Raw genomic sequence first — 19,788 nt, 5'->3', positions numbered from 1 at the left:
AAAAAACAACAGAAGAAAAAAATAATAATTCCGTATTTAACATCACAGCATATAGCACACAGAGCTTCAGGAAAAAGTCTGGCCAGGTTCACTTTAAATCATCACTTCTCTGCACTGATGGTGGAAGATCACTGCTAATAAATGCATGATAACTACATGAAGTAGATAAGTACTTAGGTTAGTAACACATTTTGTCTGTGAATAGGGTATATATGTTGCCCTGAATATCCCTGTGAATAGAGCCCTTCCAGTCTAACGTAGGCATATCACATAACATGAATGTTGATATATTCAAAGTAAGACAGTATAAAAAGAAAAAAAAAAAGTTTCCAGTGAAGATGGAAACCAGGTCACTGCTGGGTTGTAGTGTCCACATCCTACATCTTAATAGTTTCAATTTTGGTGATACAGAAAACACAAAATTATTACTTGTTTGTTGGGATTTCTTCTCTATTCTTAACACGTAACTATTTCTTTCATCTATTTTTTACAGATAAAGACACAGAATTTTTGATTTGATATTCTTAGTGAGCAGAAAAAAAAAAATCGTGCCTTTTTTGCCAGCTCCTTGAGAATTCCTAAGCAATGCTTGCTTAAAAAAAATAAAACTTCAAGCAGAGTACATTGCTATGTAATGGTAACACAGGCGACAGGCCACTCAGGGCGCGCTCAATGGTAAAGCCAGGCTACAGACTACAAGCTGGGCAATGCCCATTATACTCAATCAGGTCAGCTTTTTAGGTCTGTAAGCCCCGCATATCACATTTACCTTGAGCCTTCGTTTAGCCAGTCATGAGGTGACCTTCCTCTAAAGAACTGCCAGATCACCTTTTATAAGCGGCACAGGCAACTTTTGCATTGCTATAACTGCTGATCACAAAGAACATGCAGGCTAATTATTAATTTCAAAAATACCTGAATGTGAAGATTCTCTTTGATTTTCAAGAGCTGGGTTTTAAGCAGTAACATAAGTACATACAGCTTTGAACATGATTGTCCTAGACAGAGGTTAACGTGAGACACTATCCTGTATACTACACAACTTTGATCCCAACTTTTAGGAACACAGTACGAGCAGAGAACAGATGGAGCTTGCGCTCTGCAATATAGCAATATAATGCATAAGCACTTGTCCTTGTATTGGCTTATTTGCTCCACAATTAGAGATCCCTGTATTTAGTGTCATTTTTTTTTTAATGCCTATCTATGCCTTAAACATTTTCAGTGACACATGGGGTCTGTGTGGACCCACTTCCAGCTGAAGGTAACAAGCTTTTTGACCTGCTTGAAGTGAATTGTGCTTTGATCTTATAAAAACATTAAATGCACACACGTGGATTGAAATCAGTGCTTCAAAAAGGTAACTACTGTACAGCTTGTTTGAACATTAAGACAATATTCATACACATGTGTTTTTCAAGTCTGCAATGAAGTCATTGCTTAGGCAAAGGCCGCTGAGGAGTTGCTCCAGAAGCACCACTTGCGTTTTGACCGGTGTTTATTAAGGACACTGTCTTCCTTCTCCCTTTCCTTCTTTACTCGCTGGTAGTGGTCTTCTTCTTTCAGGTACCAAACTGGTGGCCATCGCTGTCTTTCAAAATATTCCTGATTTTCTGGAAAAAAGAAATAAAACAATTTTACAACAGGAAAAATGTCTTAAAGCCAAACAACAGACCAATCTAGGAATACAGAGTTGAAATGCATTTACATGAACTGCCTAATTAGCTAAAGAATTTGGCAACGGTGTCTAAATCACAAAACTGGCTGAACAGATAGCATACCCAAAATGGTGACACTGCTTTCTATTACAGTTAAAGTGGGCCTTTACCCATATCTTTAAAATAACAACAAACACACCCTTAGAAATGTTTAGTAATGACATTCTACAAACACATACTTCCAGATAATTGCCGGCTTTGTATTCTTTGCATACCTCATTTTTCTTTTCTTCCCCAGTCTTCTGACCGTGGCCATGTTTACTAAGGGCAGATTACTAGCTCTCTTTTTACTTCCTGAAACTCTGGCACGCATGACTAGATATGTGACTAGGACATGTAACCATGCACATCATCACAGGGGAGGAAAATGCCTTTCCCTGAGATCTCCTGATTACAGATGAGATTTCCCAGCAATGATCTGCTGATGACAAGGTAATCCCAGTGTGCATTGCTTTGGCAAGCTGAAGTCATTTTGCCCCTTTAAAGCAGGAAGTAAATGCTTTGCAAGTGTAAGTATTTCAAAATCACAGCGTTTTACACCTGACATGTCTATGGTAATATTAATCATCATACATAGAGGGATGCATTGGTAGAATTTGATTTTTGAGTGCAAAGGTCTGCTTTGAGGAAGTAGTAGTATAGGAAGTACAGTGGTATTCCACCCGCTGCTTGCTGATTAGACAACAAATGAGCAGCAACACATTGATAAGTCATCTGGCTCCTACCTGCCCTTCCCTTCAGAGTTTTTCTGAGTAAAGAACTACAGAAGCCCTAGCTATCAAGACATATCGAGGTACTTATAAGAGTTAAGATTTAAAAATACATTTAATATTTTTTTTGAATGAACACAGAACTTTACTAAATTGTGTTTTAATATTTGCCTGGATTTTAACTTTAAAGTTTCCATAAACTATAACATTTTGTTCTCCACCAGGCTGTAGGCCATCCACGCAAAACAACTCCAGTGTATAACTAGGTCACCTGACCAATTGCAGGTAGTTTGATTGTTAAACCAATCGGCTCAGAATTACCACTGTACAAGAATAAAAGGTTTACTGTAAGCAGGTCTAATATGTTAGCCTGGTTGAAGTGGAAAATGGGGCAGGTATAATAATGATTTAGCTTTAGGATTGTCATAGGCAGATTAATGAACCTCTAGGTCACCAGGTAGCAACGATGGCTTAAGCCAACACAAACTACAGCAAATCACTAATTATTCTGTGGCTGTCCCTCTAGATGGGTTCTGGATTAGCACTAAGCTTTCCATAGTATAAACCTCACAAAATCGAGTACAGCCAAGTGTGAAAAAACATGCCTTCCAGGAAATGGCTAGTTATGGCACACAACAAAACAAGTGGTAGTATCATGGCCATCATATACATTGGCAGGCGTGGTCTTTGTTCAATCAGGCTTTTAAATCCACCTGCGTGATATGATACCATTACCAATTTATTATCAATCATTCATAAGTGATATATTAGTTACAAAATGTGACAATTATTGCAAGGTCATGTAAAAAAACTGCCTAATCTGCTGAGTTATAACATACTAGGACTCTATCTGACATGCACATATATCATTTTAAATGTAAACAAGGAATCTGCGAAGGAAGGACAAAGGACAATAGACAGTCTCTGGAGCAGCTGCCCATGGTAACCAATCAGCTTCTCTCTATCATTTTTAAAGCTTAACTGAACATACTAAAGAGAGACACTGATTGGTTAGTATGGGCAACTGCTCCAGTTTTGATAAATTCACCCCCCAATGAGTGATGGTGGTAATTGCATGCTTTCATTTTCTGCCCTGCACTGTAATCTAAATAGATGCTATAGGCCACAACGTTACTATTCTTTTCTCCAGTTTTTCAACATGAGGACCACTATGTTAGTAAGTAACCATATTAGCCAAAATTATATTTCCTTAACCCCTTCACACAAGCAGATTTGATATGCTCGCTATCTTACCGAGTTTAATAGCTTTGCTTAACATCTAGAATGTTTCATTACTTTGTGAAGACAGAATAGGATTAACATAATAAGTGGCAACTACAGAGAATGCATTAAATAATTCAAGCTTATCAGGTTACAATACAGCCCATTCTCATGAATATTAGTCATAAAAAGACTACCTACAACGAATGAAAGTAGCAGGTTTGAATCAAAAGCATTAGGTTTACCCACCAGCAGATTTTGCTTTGATTTCTTTGCGGAACTTGGAGCAAACGCTATTATAATTCGTGCAGATGTGGTGCAGGCACCAGGCAGCCAACTGATGTGCATTGTGAAACTGGAAGTCAAATATTCAGCATAGTTATTACAAAGCCCAATAATTAACACAATTATATTTGACATTATTGTGACTTTATTTTGAACACAATTGGTCAGACTCAGCACAGTGGGGTAACAGCTTTTAAGTTTTTCAGTTTATCTCACGCTTTCCTTACATATTTATGCATACTGTCATTACTGCATACATTTATACATTATAAAGAAATAACAGTGATCTTTAATAGTTCTCACAAAACCCATTGTTATTTTTAAATACTTTATGTTAACCATGGGTCCAGGATACTGTACTTAACTTGTGTCAGATGTACTTTTAGATTTTATTCTGGTGCCTCGGATTACCATAAAGTAAATGCTGTAGAGTGTCCACCAGTGAACAGTTTAATGTGAACCTGATATGCAAACAAAGTGCCTAATCTGCCACTGTCAGCACATAGCAGACACCATCTAGGGGTCCCTGCCCTCCCCTAGCTTCTAAAAATCATGATTGGCTAGTGAGTCAAAGTAATTGGCAAACAGTGAGGCTTAAAAAGGTCAGACTGGACCGGACCAAGCTCACAGTCTCCAGACCATTCAATAATAATCTTGCATAAGATTATATGTGCATTTAACATATTATATTCAGGTTATTTACCTGTAAAACCCTCCCTTGTGTACATGTCCAAAAGCCCTGAGACTTCTGCTGAGTTCTGCAATCTTGGATATGATGTCAGCAGCCACAGAGTTGTCAGTCACTCTAGATCAGTGGTAGGCAACCTCGGGACTCCAGTTGTGGTGAAACTTCAAATCTCATCATGACTCCTCCTCTGGGAGCCATGCCTGTGGCTGTCAGAGCTTTGCAATGAGTCATGGAAATTGTAGTTCCACAACACCTGGACTGCCAATGTTGCCTACCTCTACACTATAGTATTCTACCCAGCAGAAACATAAAAAGGTGTAGGGAGGTGATGACCAGAGGAGCTGGGGCAGTAAAAGCAGCAGTTAGACACTCAGTGAGCAGGATAGGGCTATGACATGCTTTTTACTGAACTGGCTGAACTTCCTAGCAAGTTCAAAGGCACATTGCAGGTAAATAAAGAATCATGTATGGAAAAGAAAAAGGCTGCAAGTAAGAATTTATAACACTGATTTTTTTTCCTCTGCTATTACTTGCAATTTTGTAAGTTGCTGACATGGCCATTTAAGCCAGGAATGGGTATAACAGTGTTCACCAGGATTTCAGGCATTCAAGGTGCTGAACTGAAAAACGACCCTGATGTGTAGGTTCCAGAAGGTGCCTGCTATTTGTTGACAGTGGCAAATTGGGTTCTTTAAGGCTAATGGGCATTGGAAAAAACATACCTGCCTCTATATACCCTAAATATTATTCTCAGCTTAGCACAGCAGTCAGAATCACCCCCTGCACCTGGCGAAACTAACCTTAACATTAACAAGAATTGCATATTCTGTCCCGAGTTACTATTGTGTAACATTGGCGGACATTATTATTATGAAAACTGCTTATTTTGTCTTCAGGAAGACTGTCAGCATGCCATTGAAAATATCTCTGTGTGTCTTATCTGATTCACACAATTCCATGGCGGTCTGATCTTCAGCCAAAATAATCCCTACTAAATACATTTACATCTGCTCTCCTCCTGCCGCCAGGTTGCCCCTAGTGCTTATAAAGTAATATGCAGTGTGCCTGATGGAACACTGCCATAATACTGACCTGAGCCAATTCCAGATAAGTCAGCACTTCATAATCAATATCCAGCCCATTCATTGCAGCTTTGGTCAGCTCTTGCACAGAATGCTGTTCTGTAGGACAAAGCACATTTTACGCTGTATGACAGCCACTATAAATAATACAACACTTTGCCAATGTAAGAAAAAAATACACAGGATGCACAATCTATTAATAATCTACATGCAGACCGACCTTAAAGTTTAGCAGAATATTGCAATGTGTTCAAATGTAACTCCAACTTTATAACAATTTGAAACTATAAAAGTAGCAGTGAAATGATTGCATGTGTAATTCGTATTTGTAACCTTATTTATTTACAATATTGAAACTATAGTGGAACCTTAATACAATCTAATTTTCTTAGGGTTGTACAGGCTTTGGATGTATCCATTCTGCCGAGTGGAAAATAAATGATATTTGCTTGCTGTCATTGCAGATTCTCTGTGTGAACGCAAGCATTTCAGAAATCACTGTGGATAATGTAGATAGTTCCACTAAGCTGGTGTTGAGAAAAACTGCAAATGTTTTCACCGGATGCAAAGAATACTTCTGCTGTGCTTATATAAAATGTGTTAAGCAATAGTTATAAAGTATATGACTTCCGTGCCCTGCTCACAATCTCAAATGTCTTGGGGAGAAAGTGTAAAAATGGCCACATATAGGTGATTGTTTGGAAATAAAGAATCTAACCCATTGGATGACCTTGCCCCCCCACCCTTATTTAAAATGCAATTGACTATTAAGTGCATACAATTTTCCATTAGCAGTACTATACCAGAATCATGCCATCAATGGAAATAACCATAAACAGACTTCCTATAACCCTCCTGAGGTCTCATAAGGTCTCAAAAACGGTTTTCCTTCTTGTTTTGTGGCACAGCTGCACTACCACTGTTTGTACTGTCTGACCATCTCATCCTATGTATTGTCAACACAACATTTGAAAGCACTTCAACTGAAACTAATGTACCTTTAACGAGATGTTAACTTTTCCTTTTCCGAGTGCCCACGAGCACAAAATGATAACCAATTAAGCAGGCCAATTTTGGCCATGGGGATGATAATCGTCATGGGGAAACAGTAGGCCCTAACATTTGAGAATTAGAATTTGGCTGGGCTGGATTGTCTTCGTTCTAGATGGACTGGTGCATGCATTCTCATGGAACAATCATTTATTCAAATAGTCATTTAGCAGTCATAATGTCCTTTTTCCATTTAGTATCTATATTCAGGCTTATATATTAATGAAGACGGACTTGCAGTGTGAATAGTTAAGTGGTAATGTGATGTGCTCATAATGCAGTAAAGCCTTAACATTAACATATCAATGCGTTCCTACCTGTAAGTGCGACCAAATGTGGAAGGCAGATTCTGTTGGCCAATGCAATCAGCTCCAGTGGATCCATCTCTGGTGTGCATGACAGCTGCTTCGTATACAGATAGTCTAAGACGGCTTGCATTGATGATTTGCTTACATTAGGAAGTATGACCTGTAAACATGAACACATGCAAAGAAATCAGCTACACAAGCAAATGCAAGCAGCCAACCAATGATAACCGTCCCTCTGACGTTAGAATATCCTTTTTGGCAGAGATTTTGTATATTATAAATCAAATGTATGACTTTGCACTTCACACAATATAGCATTTTATGTTATCTTTGCAAGAATGTTTGGCGAAAGCCTCTACTACTAATGGACAGGTGGGAACCGCAATAGGCAATACCATACTTTGCTTATTATGAAATTTGTCCTTGCTTCAACATATGCCAAAGTAATTCTTAGTCTGACCAGTAAATGCAAACTGCTGAAACAAGCGAGCTCACAAAGATCATTAAAGGCTTTAATAATGAGCATAATACAAAGCAAGAAACAAACTATGCTGCACAGGGGCTAAAAATATAGATTGTCACATACCTCATTATTTGCACTTTCTACAAATGAACCTCCGAACATTGCAGACATCCATTCACAGCTGCAGATTAAAAGTGGCTTATGGGCACTCATGCTTCCATCGTCCAATTTAAAAGTCACATCTGGAAAATAAATATGAAATCAAGGTCACTCCGTGTGTGTGTTCTAAAGTGTCTTTAGTGCTGTTGAAAAATGTCCCCTCCCTCTTTTTGTTTGATATACAGCATTATCATGGTAAATCTATTACACTTAAAACAATTGTTTTTATATTTGAAGGATGAAAAACAGCTAAAGGGTGGGAAATGGGAAAAAGGACAACAAAGGATACAAGTCCTGGTGTAAGAAATATGCACCATTATCGTGATGACATAATTGCACATTGTGTGCTATTAAGTCATTACACATTATATCCTAATGCCATCATTACATCTCCTGTATCAGCACAGGGATGATTTGCAGAAGCTTCCAGTTTCAGATGTGTTCCGCTATCACGGTAGATCAGAAGGACTTCATATATGTTAGACAGCTTCTGTAGTTATGCTACTAGCCAGCATATGACTGTCACACTCTACACAAGCAATAGAAGTCCAATAGAGATCATTGCCTTGTTATTTGCAATACATCCTGGAAAATATTGGGAACTCTTTTGAAATCACAGAAGTGTAAAGCACCAGAGCTCAAGTTGGAATGCCCAGAGCCATTAAAGGAGGACTATGAGGTGAGCGAAAATCACTCATGCTCATGGTTGGAGCCGAAGTGTGACAATGAAACTGTCACACTTCGGCTCAATAGATTGGGAAGTGAGCGAACACATACCGTCGCTCGCTTACTTCTCGATCATTTCCCTGCAGAGAGCCGTGACTGGCAGTCACGGCTCCCTGAAGGGATTCCCCCTCTCCGATCCTCCACTGCTGACTGGAGGAATGGACGGGGGAGGGTACAGCTGACTCTGCCTCTAGATAGGCAGAGCCCGCTGTCACTCACGCAGCTGGGTGGATCGACAGTAATGTCGGGATCCATCGCGGGTGCGGCGGTCTCAGTATACCGCGAGCTGTAGCTCACGATATACTGAGCTTTGGGTCACGGGAGGACGCTAGTATATGTCCTCCTGTGACCCCTAAGAGAACTATAGGGAAAAACACTTACCCCTTAGCTCTCTTTTAAAGACTGTGGATCCATAACAGTGACTTTACATTGTTCTAGAGCAACTCCAAAAGGAATGATCCTAATGCACTATATTTATTGTATATATGGAAAACTGGTGACCCCAAAACAAAGTGCAGAGCACTGTGTGGGCCCTTCTCCTACAGGATCTGCACATTTGATCTTGAGAACAAAACTGCAGATTTATATTGTCAGCTGAATCATCAACTGTATTAACTTCCTATTCAGGGAACCTATACCTGAAAGCATCAACAAACAATATAACCCATATACTGTTGTCCCTCAATCAGTATGTGTAGAATGTTTCAAAATGACATTCTCCTTTTTAAAAGTTAATGAGTTGCATGGGAGGAAAAAAAGATAGTATGACCTTTGAAAAGATAATGAAAACACACTTATAAAGCAAAGAAGACTGCAGCTTCAAGATAAAGAATACATAGCTACAGGCAAAGCATTTGACCAATAAGGTTTTGAGGTGGGAAGAGGTCAATGATGCTGTTGCAAAGCTATAAATGTGACTGTGTGAAGGTGCAAAATTTGCAATTCTAATTCAGATTGAGGTGCTCGATAGATGATTTAGCTGAAAAGAGCTGTAATCAAAAGGCAATTTGCTCACCAGAAAAGGTTGCCTTGGAAAGACATTCCTTGATTCGATTTGCTTTTCTGACGTGGAATGCTTTTGTGATCTCCTGGTTCATAAAGGCTTCTTTGTTTGTAATGTTTTCTACCATCATCCTCAAGTCAAATACTTCCAGGATTTCTGCAATTTGTGCCACTCGCATCAAACCTTTCTCATTTTCATCTAACTGTCCTGTGTACAGAAACCGTAGCACAGTCTTAAAAGGCCCATACTGTATAGAAGAGTCCATTCGGACCACAGTCATTGGACAAGTCCTGTTTGAAATTGGATTGACCATCGATTCTTGATGCATGCTGAGAAAGCCTTTGCTCCATGTTGACAGTGCAACACAACTTTCTCCTTCACAGTCTGTAGTGAGTAAGGTATCATCACTTCTTGATATCCGAAGACAGGCATTTGAAGGTTTCAAGGAAGCCCCATCTGTGTCCTCATCTGTATCAAGACTTAATGTCCGCATTAGCAAGTCCTTGGTAGGCTTTTCTTTCTTGCAGTGTCGGTCAGCAGAATTCTGGGACTGTTCGTATTCCATTAAAAAAAGGTCATAAAATTTTGAGGAGGAGGTAGCAAGGTAAATTTTATGAGCGAAGATCTGTTTTTGGTCCCGAAGGACAAACATAATATCTGCACACAATGGGTTGTCCAGCAAATCTCCAGCATCATTCATGGTAGACTCACTGGTTTCAGGGATTTTAATAACTGGTGGCGGTGATTTGGGGGGAAGAAATGGCGCTTGAAGAAAAGGTTTCTGAACTCTTTTTAGATGAGACTTCCAAAACTGGAGATGTCTTCTGGAGATCAAAGCTGCTCTAATTGCATTGTCAAAAACATCCTTTATCCCAAACTGATCAAAAACACTGGTTTCATAATATGGAATACCAAGTTCCTTCGCAACTTCTCGTCCTTTTTCTGGTGGCAAGATGTCCACCCTTTTTATAGGTCTGCAATCAAACAAATATTACGTTGAATATACTTAATTCAGATATAATATCTTAATAACTAACTAAGGAAATAACAAAACTTCATTCACTTTGCTTAAAAAGTCCTAAAATTCAAGACTCTAAATAAAAATTGTTTCCATTCTTCATATGACATCAGAACAATGGTGGGAGAGTATCAAGATCCATGTGTTTGCATGTCCTTTTCAAATATTCGGCAACTAAACCAGTTTTAATATAGGTTTTTCAACTGTTTGAGCGGAATAATGTTTAATGAATCAGTGCAAGATTGACTGAGGAAGGTCAGAAAATATTACCCAGTGGAAATATTATCCTCAATGGAAACCTTCCCCAATCTATCGAAGGAAAACATTTGTTTTTTACTCAAGTCCTACTTTAATTTTAATTCAAGTAGTTACCAGTCATCTGTTCCCTCTCAGAAATCATGAAAAGGTGTTCAGCTGCCCATGTACAGTGTAGGCTTAAGACAGGCATTGACAATGGATAGGATTAATAGTTGAAGCACTTACCTGGCCAGTGGTCGTCTTGCCCTATTAACTGCTTCAAGATCGGCGTATCGCAGGTCCAGCTGGCAGCCAACCAGTATGACAGGGGTGCGAGGACAGAAATGCTTTATCTCCTGAGCCCACATGGTTTTTACATGATTTAGGGAGTTGGGATTTGCGATTGAGAAGCACAGCACAACCACATCAGATCTAGAAAAACATACAAGAGGACATATACAATTACTAAAAACTTATTTTTTATGTACTATTCTACCAAGTATCACTAATAATAAAAAGAAAAACAAATATTAATTTTACTGTACAATTTAGGCAGGTGTTAGACCCAATCTGTTGATATCTGCCAGTGTATAGAATTATATGTGCAGAAGATTTATGTATATTTAGGAAAATACTATAGTAGAAAATCTGGAGCTGTCAGCTCTCCTCTGGTATTTATGAATCAGTAAAATGCTGCAATTGGCCTTTAACACAAGTACCTGCCAAGTACCAAACCTGTGCATGGTGAAATTTTTTTTATTAGAATGGATACTTATGACCAAATCTGATTTGGCTGCCTGATGGGCCCCTCTTGGGGATGGCCTTCATTTGTCATTGCACATTAATGTTCCATTGTTCTATTCCTTTGTTAGAAGCACACCCAGTAAATAACCAATATGACTGTCATTATGCCATACAATGTAAAAGACAGAAACATTTTACAATTTGCATTGCAGAAAATAAACTGAAGGCTACTGACAATGAACTGTCCCTGCATAGACATGCGATAGCCATCAAGACTAGTAGTCAGCCTGGGAATACATGCCAAGATCCCCAGTACCGTAAGAGTTAATCCTGAAACATCAGAGCTGAATGCCTTGTGATCATACACCTCCTGTTCTTTTTCTAGATCTCAACAGAATGGCAGGAAGATCACGCTAGACACTCGGTTTCTAAAAATAATATGCTAATACACCAACACTGCAGGCTTCTCCTTGTTAGAATACAAATAATAAATGCATCTATGCCAAATATAAAACTGAAGAAAATGCTTTTTTTATATAGTTGGAGGGAACCTGAGCAGCACCACTTGTATTAACTATTAGAATTATTACGGCACTGCAGGATCAACGATGTGCAGTAACCCCCAGCAACAAGAATGCCCCTTTAATCAGTTACAGAACAACAGAAAATGGATGCAGACTGCTTGCTATAGTTCACTGCTCTTTAATTTAATAAACAGAAGTATGTGTAGGAATTACAGCACCTACTAGCCTTTGATATAATGATATTATACATATGAAGAGTGATCAGCACAATTGAATTACCATAGTTATATGCATGAATGCTTCATACTAGGTGAACGCCCCATTACATTTTGGACGCGTTGTATAAATCTGTTCCTGTCCTTCTAGTCTGATGACATTAGCTTGCCCAGTAGAGACGTTCATCCCATGACCAGCTTTGATACACAACTGCTGATCTGTACAGCTCTGCTCTAATAATCTCTTATTCACGTCAATTCAGACTTTACAATGGTAATTATAGGGGGCTCAGGAACATAATAACCACTGTATTCATTGTGAACTGCAGTTAGTCATCCACTTTTCTTTGTTGGCTACTTATATTTCAAGCTTTGCCTCTAAATTATTAAAAGGAAAACCAAACAAACTAGGTCATATTAACTTTGTCAGTAGTAGTTTTACAAGCTCATTATGACCTTCTAATACATACGTGACAAAATCTGAAATGAAAACAGGCCTGAATGTTCATTATATCTGCAAATAAAGTATAATAAAGTTGTTGTTGATTCTTGTAGTGACATGATCTTGGAGCTGCATGCTTTTAGTGTGGGACTGCTTGCTACTAACAAGGTCAGAACTGTAAAGGATTCTAGCATTCAGCACATAAAACACTGTCAGTCTGTACCAAATAGGCAGTGTGTGAAATGGTGATATGACTATAAAGTATTAATAGTAGTGTTTTGCTATCTGATCACTGATGGCTAAATACAGATAGTAATGTGACTATGTTTTGCTGATGCATGGGGCAGCTACTGACAGTTTAGTTTGGCTTGCATTACAGCACCAACATAATCATTTCCCCCCCAGAAAATGTTTACTGCAAAATCCTCAGAACACTAGATATTAGAACAACACATACCGTAAATATGCTAGGCACCTGCAAACTCCACGTCTAGTAAACTCTGAGAGGCAGGAACGGATTGCCTTGACTTTTAATATTAAGCTTCACACTTGGGTAAAGCTGCTTTTGATGTTCTGGACTGTAGCAAATATAGCAAGCAGCTTTGTTAACATCTGTTTTAGGAAGTGGCAGACTGAGAAACCAGAGGGATTCAACGCATCAGGGGCTCCTAAAGTGACCACAGGATCACTTATTTAAGAAGGCCAGTTCTGTAAAAGAAGCCCCTCTGTATTTACCTTTCCAGTGGTCCGGTTTTTATATATATGCTGCCACTTCACTGCTTCCTGGCTGCTGCAAGTATTTGACCCTTCCGGGTGAGTCGAATACCTGCTCCCCCCCACCGCATGCCGTGGTGCCTCCTGCGGGTAAGTACGTCCTGTGTGCGCGGCAGGAGGAGCAGGTGTTCACACACACAGAAGTGTAGAATACATGCAGCAGCCGAGGAGCAGTGAAGAGGTATTTAAAGGAGAACTATTAGGAAACTGTCACGTCGGCTCTATTGATCGGAAAGCGACCGAACACATACCGTCGCTCGCTCACTCTCCGATTATCTCCCTGCAGACACCGGTGGCTGTCAGTCACCGCGCCCTGCAGTGATTCCCCCCATCCCCGCTCCTCCAGTGCTGACTGGAGGAACGTACTGGGGATGGGGTGGGCACAGCTGGCTCTGCCTCTAGATAGGCAGAGCCAGCTGTCAATCAGCCAGCTGGGTGGATCTTGACAGTATTGTCGAGATCCATCCCGGTTGCAACGTTCTCAGTACATAGCGAGCTGTAGCTCGCTATATACTGAGCTTTGGGTCACGGGAGTAGGTTAGTATATGTCCTCCGGTGACCCTAAAGAGAACTATGGGATAAAAAGGTTACCCCATAGTTATCTTTTAAAGTTATTTATTTACATTAATACTGTTGTAGTCCTCATGTACTGGATTTATCTCCCCACTGCTTAATACCAACCAACGATTGTATGGTCAGATTGTACTGATTCCTACATAGTAGGTGCATCTCATTCATTAAATTTTTTATGTTTTTTGCTCTAGGTAATAGTGAAATATTAAAAAGCTCAAGGCACAAATACCGTTGCCACTTTAGACATACAGCATTAAACTATTCCCCTTTTGTGGCAACCGTATTTGAGCCACATTAAAGACAGAAAAAAAGAAAGTACTTTATGTAACTGCTCTACATATTTCTAACCTCAACGTAAAAAGACTTCTAAAGCTATAAATATAAAAACCAGGCACTGCTCCAAGTATCTAGATGATATCCAATAACTTTTTTTTTTATGAAAAAAAAAAATTCAATCCAAGACTTTGCCCGGGGGCTAAGTACTGATTAAGCTAGAAAGTGCACAGTAAAGTGCTTAAAAGACAAGCACAATGAAAGAATCCAAACCCGTCTGTTGCTTAAGTGTATTCATTGCTTGCTCAGATTATCCTCAGCCATCATAAGAGAGTTTGTACCTTTCATTACTGCTCCATCCTGGTACAACAATACGTGGCTCTGTATATATTGTTGCTTTCTCATCTGTTTAATTTGCAAGCTTTGACAACATTACAGCCAATGCTCTTTCAATGCAGATGGATATAATGAAATCAGCTCCCTATATGTACTGTCATTATAAAGACGCCATGGATAAGCACCCTTCAAAAGGAAGTTAATAAATTGTAATCCTCAGCATTCTGTTAAACATCCAGCATCATGAGTCAATGCTCCACTGAGCCCGTAATTTAATGTAGTATGGGAGTGCAGGACCTGAATGGACCCGAAACAGTCTAGAAGGGTGGAACAGGGAGTCACCGTGACAGTTTGCAGATTAGAAGGGTAGCGTCAGACTCCACAACTGACAAAGAGGACAATTCACTGAGAACATTGGCATAGGCTTGCTGAAATTCATTTCTTTTTTAGAAATTAAACAAAGTTTTAATACTCTACAACAAATTGTAGAGTACATATTATCTAAGTGCATATTAAGGATTGCTTCCCGAAACTTTCAGTCATTGGCCTTCAATATGGCTTTTTGCAACATTAATATTTAAGATTTCACAGGCATGCTTTTAAGCTTATCCCTCCGAAAAAAAAAAAAATGAATTAGAATCTTTTCAATTATCAAATCATAATGTAAAAACGGACCTCAACCCTAATATGGTATTAAGCTATTTTACACCCCAGTGCTCCTCAATGTAAAATAATAAAAGCTTCCTCTGGCTCAGCCTGAGCAGCCAATCATGGACTGTAGAGAAGCCCCCAAGCTCTTCACACTGGGACTCTATCCTGGTAAAAATAATTGGAGGGAGCCCACAGCAGGGGTAAGGGAAGTTATTAAACAAGGCTTTTTGTTACATTGGGGAGAAAGTTCAAAATACATAAAGCCTGTACTAGTTCTGCTTAAAGTAATGTCTGGCTTACCATGTAGATTAACTGAATCAGTCTAAAATGTTTACCCAGTGCTGTCCCCATACTATTTGCCACCTGACTACAGTAATACTGTACTGCATACTTGTTCCAGGCCAGTGACTCAGAAGTACTGAAGCCACTGGATCATAAAGACAGCCAGATGCTTGGCATTTATAGTAAGATAATTCAGCTATGGCAGTGTATTCCCCAGTACATGTATATGTCCCCAGTACACATGTAAAGTATACTTGTAAACTTTATATAATTTTGTTAAATGATCTATACAGAGAATTGATATATTTTATACTGACCTCCAGTACTTCCACAATCTTATAGCCTCCGTAAAACGTGATTATCGCGTGACAAGATATAATTTATTACTTTAGCTGTTACACACATTAATATATAACACTGCCATAAATTAAAAAATTGTTGTAAAACTTTCCATGCAGAAACCCAATGAATCCATAAAAGTTTACCATTGTAAAGCAATCTGCTAATAACCTGCAATGTATTCTAGGCCAATGATGTCTTGCTTCTCTAACCGTGCAGGCATTGACAGAAGTGACAGTGGCAGGTGACGTGTTTCATACACAAATATGCACCAGCCACATCTGATGAAAGCCGGTGAAGGACTGCTCTTAGAGCCTGTGCCAAACCACACATGGCAAGTGGGTGCAAATCACTTAACACTTAAAACCCTACTTTGTGAACAAGCTTCTGCAAAGCTGCTCACAGCATGTATACAATTCTGAAGCTCATGTGATTTCAAGTGTACTTGGTCTATTAATAGGATACATAAATATCTCAATCTATTCCAATCAATCACCACACCAAGAAGGATTATCATAACAAATGAAAAGTAGAAAGATGACAATAGGGTTGATAAGTACAAAATTAATTGGGAAATAGCTGTAGCCTCTTTAACAATAGTTTACCACATTACTCCACATATATGCCTACATAGACCGGCAGCTGAAACCATACTGTATGTGCAGGCCACTAACCATACAGATGCTAACACTAAACAAAATGTAGACTATGCCACAGAAATCTCCATTTTTGCAAAGGACTTCTTTAGTTCAGCTGAAGAGGAGCAAAAATGCCAATTTCTGATAATTTGGGGAACAAACAGAGATGCAAGCATGGCGAAGTTTAGGTAGAGGGGCTTGAAGCCTACCCTTGAAGCCTAATTACAAGTCTTAGCCTAGGATGTAGTTCAGCAACAATTACGATGCAGATTATGCCAATTATTCCAGATTTTATGTAGAAAACGTGGTTTCCCACAGTAACGGATTAAGAAGCAATTGACACTTTTTATAATTAAGGAGCAATTGGATTAGATGATATGGACAACACAGTAGTTTCTTTATTTTGACCCTTAGGGGCGGATTTATAAATCTTCCGCCCAGCATATAGTTCCGCGATTACTACTGCCACTAGCTGGAGTCAAGGAGCATAGGAAGATTTTAAGCTCCAATATTCCTTTACATTTTTAAAAACAGGATGACCATAGTATCGTCCGAATCTTTTTCGGATAGAATCCTTATAAATGCATTAAATGCTGCTTTGAAATATGCAACAAGCTGTAAGATCATCAGAAAGCACATTTAGTTATGCTCTAGTCATAAAGTCCATGCATATTGAAGCTAGCCCATGAAAGCTGGGGGGTGGCTTGTCATATAATATATTTTTATTTACATAGCCTTATTTGTCCTAGAGGATATGAAGCACCTGCTAGTGGGAGCTGCCCTGCATTTCTGCACGTAGATTCCAGCCTATATTTAATCCTAAGTATACACTGTTAAGTAATTAAATCTGTGTGTGTATTCGAGGAACGCGACCCTTCTTGGGGACAGCCTGCTGTCAACAGATTACTTGCAAGACTTATTCCAGCTAGTGACCCTCGACATAAGTAGACTAGGGTCTGAAGACAGGTGGCATGGATTTGATGCTGGAAGAATTAACCTCAAAGGGTACCTGGCACACAGACTCAGCCAAAATCCACGTTTTATTTGCTTGGTGAAGGATTTAGAGATAGCAGTCTATCAAATCTCTAGGTGCCAGTGATGTCACTGTGGTTCCCCAGTGATATCTGCGTTGCCTGGTGAATATGTAGGCTGGATATCTGTTATGATCACTCACTTCAAGCTAAGAGCTCAGTAATAACATGACTATCTATAAAGGGGCTGAAACAAGAAAAGTCTGTGTTGCTCATAAGAACCAGTCAATGTGAATTTTGCAAGGAAGGAAAAATGTGATCGGTTGAATTAGGCAACACACACAGAGCTCTCCCTTTAAAGTGCACCTCTAGGCAAAACCTTTATTTATAGCTTTGGATACAGTGGAGAAGTGTTATGCCCTCTATCAAGTTATTATCGCAATCTGCGTTCCTGTTTGGGGGATTCAACCCGCTATTTGTACTAGTGACTATTGTCACCGAAAAAAAAACGTGAGTAGAAATCTAAAGTTCCCAGAACAAGAGATAAGAGGACATTTTCTAATGCGGAAACCTGTTTTGGGGACAGCGGTGTAAAAGGGGAATTCCCCTCACATTGGCAGCCTTCTACTAAGTTCCTGTTGGGTCTCCAACATAGAAAGTGAAAGGGAATGTCATCACTGGTACACAGACAACAAAAAAAGCTGGCAGGGTTTAAACACTTAAAGTGACATTAAACCCTCAGATTTTTTAACATAAAACAATACTGTAATGTGCGCCTTACTGTAATCCATGGTAGTTTCCCTTCTCTTTGCTGCTCTTCCTTTTAAATCTGTATCTCTTCTCATGCTGGGCAGAACTTCTGTTTTGCAGCAGACTGCCTTGTCTCTGAAATGGATACATGGTGTCTGTGTGTAGGTTTGCAACCTGAGCCAGCACTACAGGAAGAGGCACTCAGCTGCAAAGGGAAGTTCTCCCCAAGCATGCGAAGAGATACAGATTTAAAAGGAAGAGCAGCAAAGAGAAGGCAAACTACTATAGATTACAGTAAGGCACACATTACAGTATTGGTTTATGTTAAAAAATCTGAGGGTTTAATGTCACTTTAATGTAAAGTCTGCTAACATTGCACGTTGGAGTCTGGGCAGAATTCCTCTGAATGGCCTGCTAGCCAGAGAGAGTTCCAGGTCATTGTAATAGAGAATTTAAGTAAAAAAAATAATAAATATTGCAGCTTTCTTTCCAGCCCTCAGACTTCCTCATGGAAGTCCCTGACAGACTTTGATGTTATCATAATCTGTAGCTAACAAAATGGCTTCCTCTGGACTGCATTGATGACATTGTCCACTAAACACTTAAACAGGGGCATTATAATTCAGCAAAGAGAAGGACAACACACAGTTGCCTTTGGAAAAAAAACATGAATTTTCTAGAACAGAATAGATTTAGTCTGCCCTAGGCTGTAGCTGAGGAATTTATCATGTGATTGTGTAAGTGTTTCCATAACACAAGTGAATCCGAAGCCCATTCATTGTTTTCATAACATCTGCCATAGTGTAGACTACCTTTCTGGGTTGACCTCCTTTATGTGTAGAAGTAAACTAAATTTAAAGTGTTTGATTACCGAGATACCATTAATCCATTCCTATGTCGATAATAAGTCTTGTACATCTTTTCGGTAAGATTCCTTTTCAGCAGCAAATACTTGGTGATCCTACCGATTCCCCTGCTGAAGCATTCTGACCATGCGAAGCACAGAAGCATATCTGTTTGGTGTGGTCAGTTTGCATCCCTCGTGCATTCTAAACCGAGCTACAGGACGCCATGACGCCACACATAATTCTAGGATCAGTATACATTACCATTGTAATACATAGGAAAATGCATGTCAACATGCCCTTTGAGAGCAAACCTGTACCAATTGATCATTTTTTTCTTTTAATTTGTCAAACAGTAATAAAACCTTGAGCTTTGTTGCTTAAGCTTAGCATCTTAAAAAACTGTAGAGTCAATTACTCTCTATTTATTTTAAACACAAAATATTTAGACTCAGTGTAAAACACTCTATTGGGCTGTAACCAAGCTGCAAAGCATATCAGTTCCCAACTGGCAATCACTGTCATTACATGGTGATCATCTACAATTAGTGCTGCTTATAAACGGCTTTGTTTTTTTTTAAAAACAAAGAAATCGGATTACTGCAACACCTTAATGAAAACCTGTCAGGTGGGAAACATGGAGGCTACCAATGCTGATCTCTCTTTCTGAAGATTCTAGATGCTTGCCTGCCATGCTAACCCACTGCCCTCAATGCTTTGATTCACCAATCTGGCATACAGCTATGGGGTTTCGGACTTGGCT

The 19,788-nt window shown here is 39.2% G+C and overlaps 1 protein-coding gene across 3 annotated transcripts in view; it reads right to left on the bottom strand.

Annotated features, from left to right (window-relative positions):
• Positions 1-834: 834 nt before the first annotated feature.
• Positions 835-19,788, bottom strand: part of RHOBTB1 (Rho related BTB domain containing 1) — a 71,713-nt gene continuing 52,759 nt past the window's right edge. For all 3 annotated transcript variants that reach the window (XM_018576677.1, XM_018576676.1, XM_018576679.1), the window contains exons 4-10: positions 10,915-11,100; positions 9,426-10,387; positions 7,649-7,767; positions 7,072-7,222; positions 5,715-5,803; positions 3,899-4,004; positions 835-1,613 (exon numbers count right to left, since the gene is read on the bottom strand). In XM_018576677.1, coding sequence (XP_018432179.1) covers positions 1,441-1,613; positions 3,899-4,004; positions 5,715-5,803; positions 7,072-7,222; positions 7,649-7,767; positions 9,426-10,387; positions 10,915-11,100 — 1,786 coding nt within the window. In that variant the 3' untranslated portion in view covers positions 835-1,440. The remainder of the gene's footprint in view (positions 1,614-3,898; positions 4,005-5,714; positions 5,804-7,071; positions 7,223-7,648; positions 7,768-9,425; positions 10,388-10,914; positions 11,101-19,788) is intronic.

This window comes from Nanorana parkeri, unplaced genomic scaffold (genome assembly GCF_000935625.1).
Source record: "Nanorana parkeri isolate BGI_ZX_2015 unplaced genomic scaffold, ASM93562v1 scaffold73, whole genome shotgun sequence".
In the NCBI taxonomy this organism is placed as follows: domain Eukaryota; kingdom Metazoa; phylum Chordata; class Amphibia; order Anura; family Dicroglossidae; genus Nanorana; species Nanorana parkeri.
The sequence above is the reverse complement of the archived record's forward strand: the minus strand, read 5'-3'. Positions and strand labels throughout refer to the sequence as shown.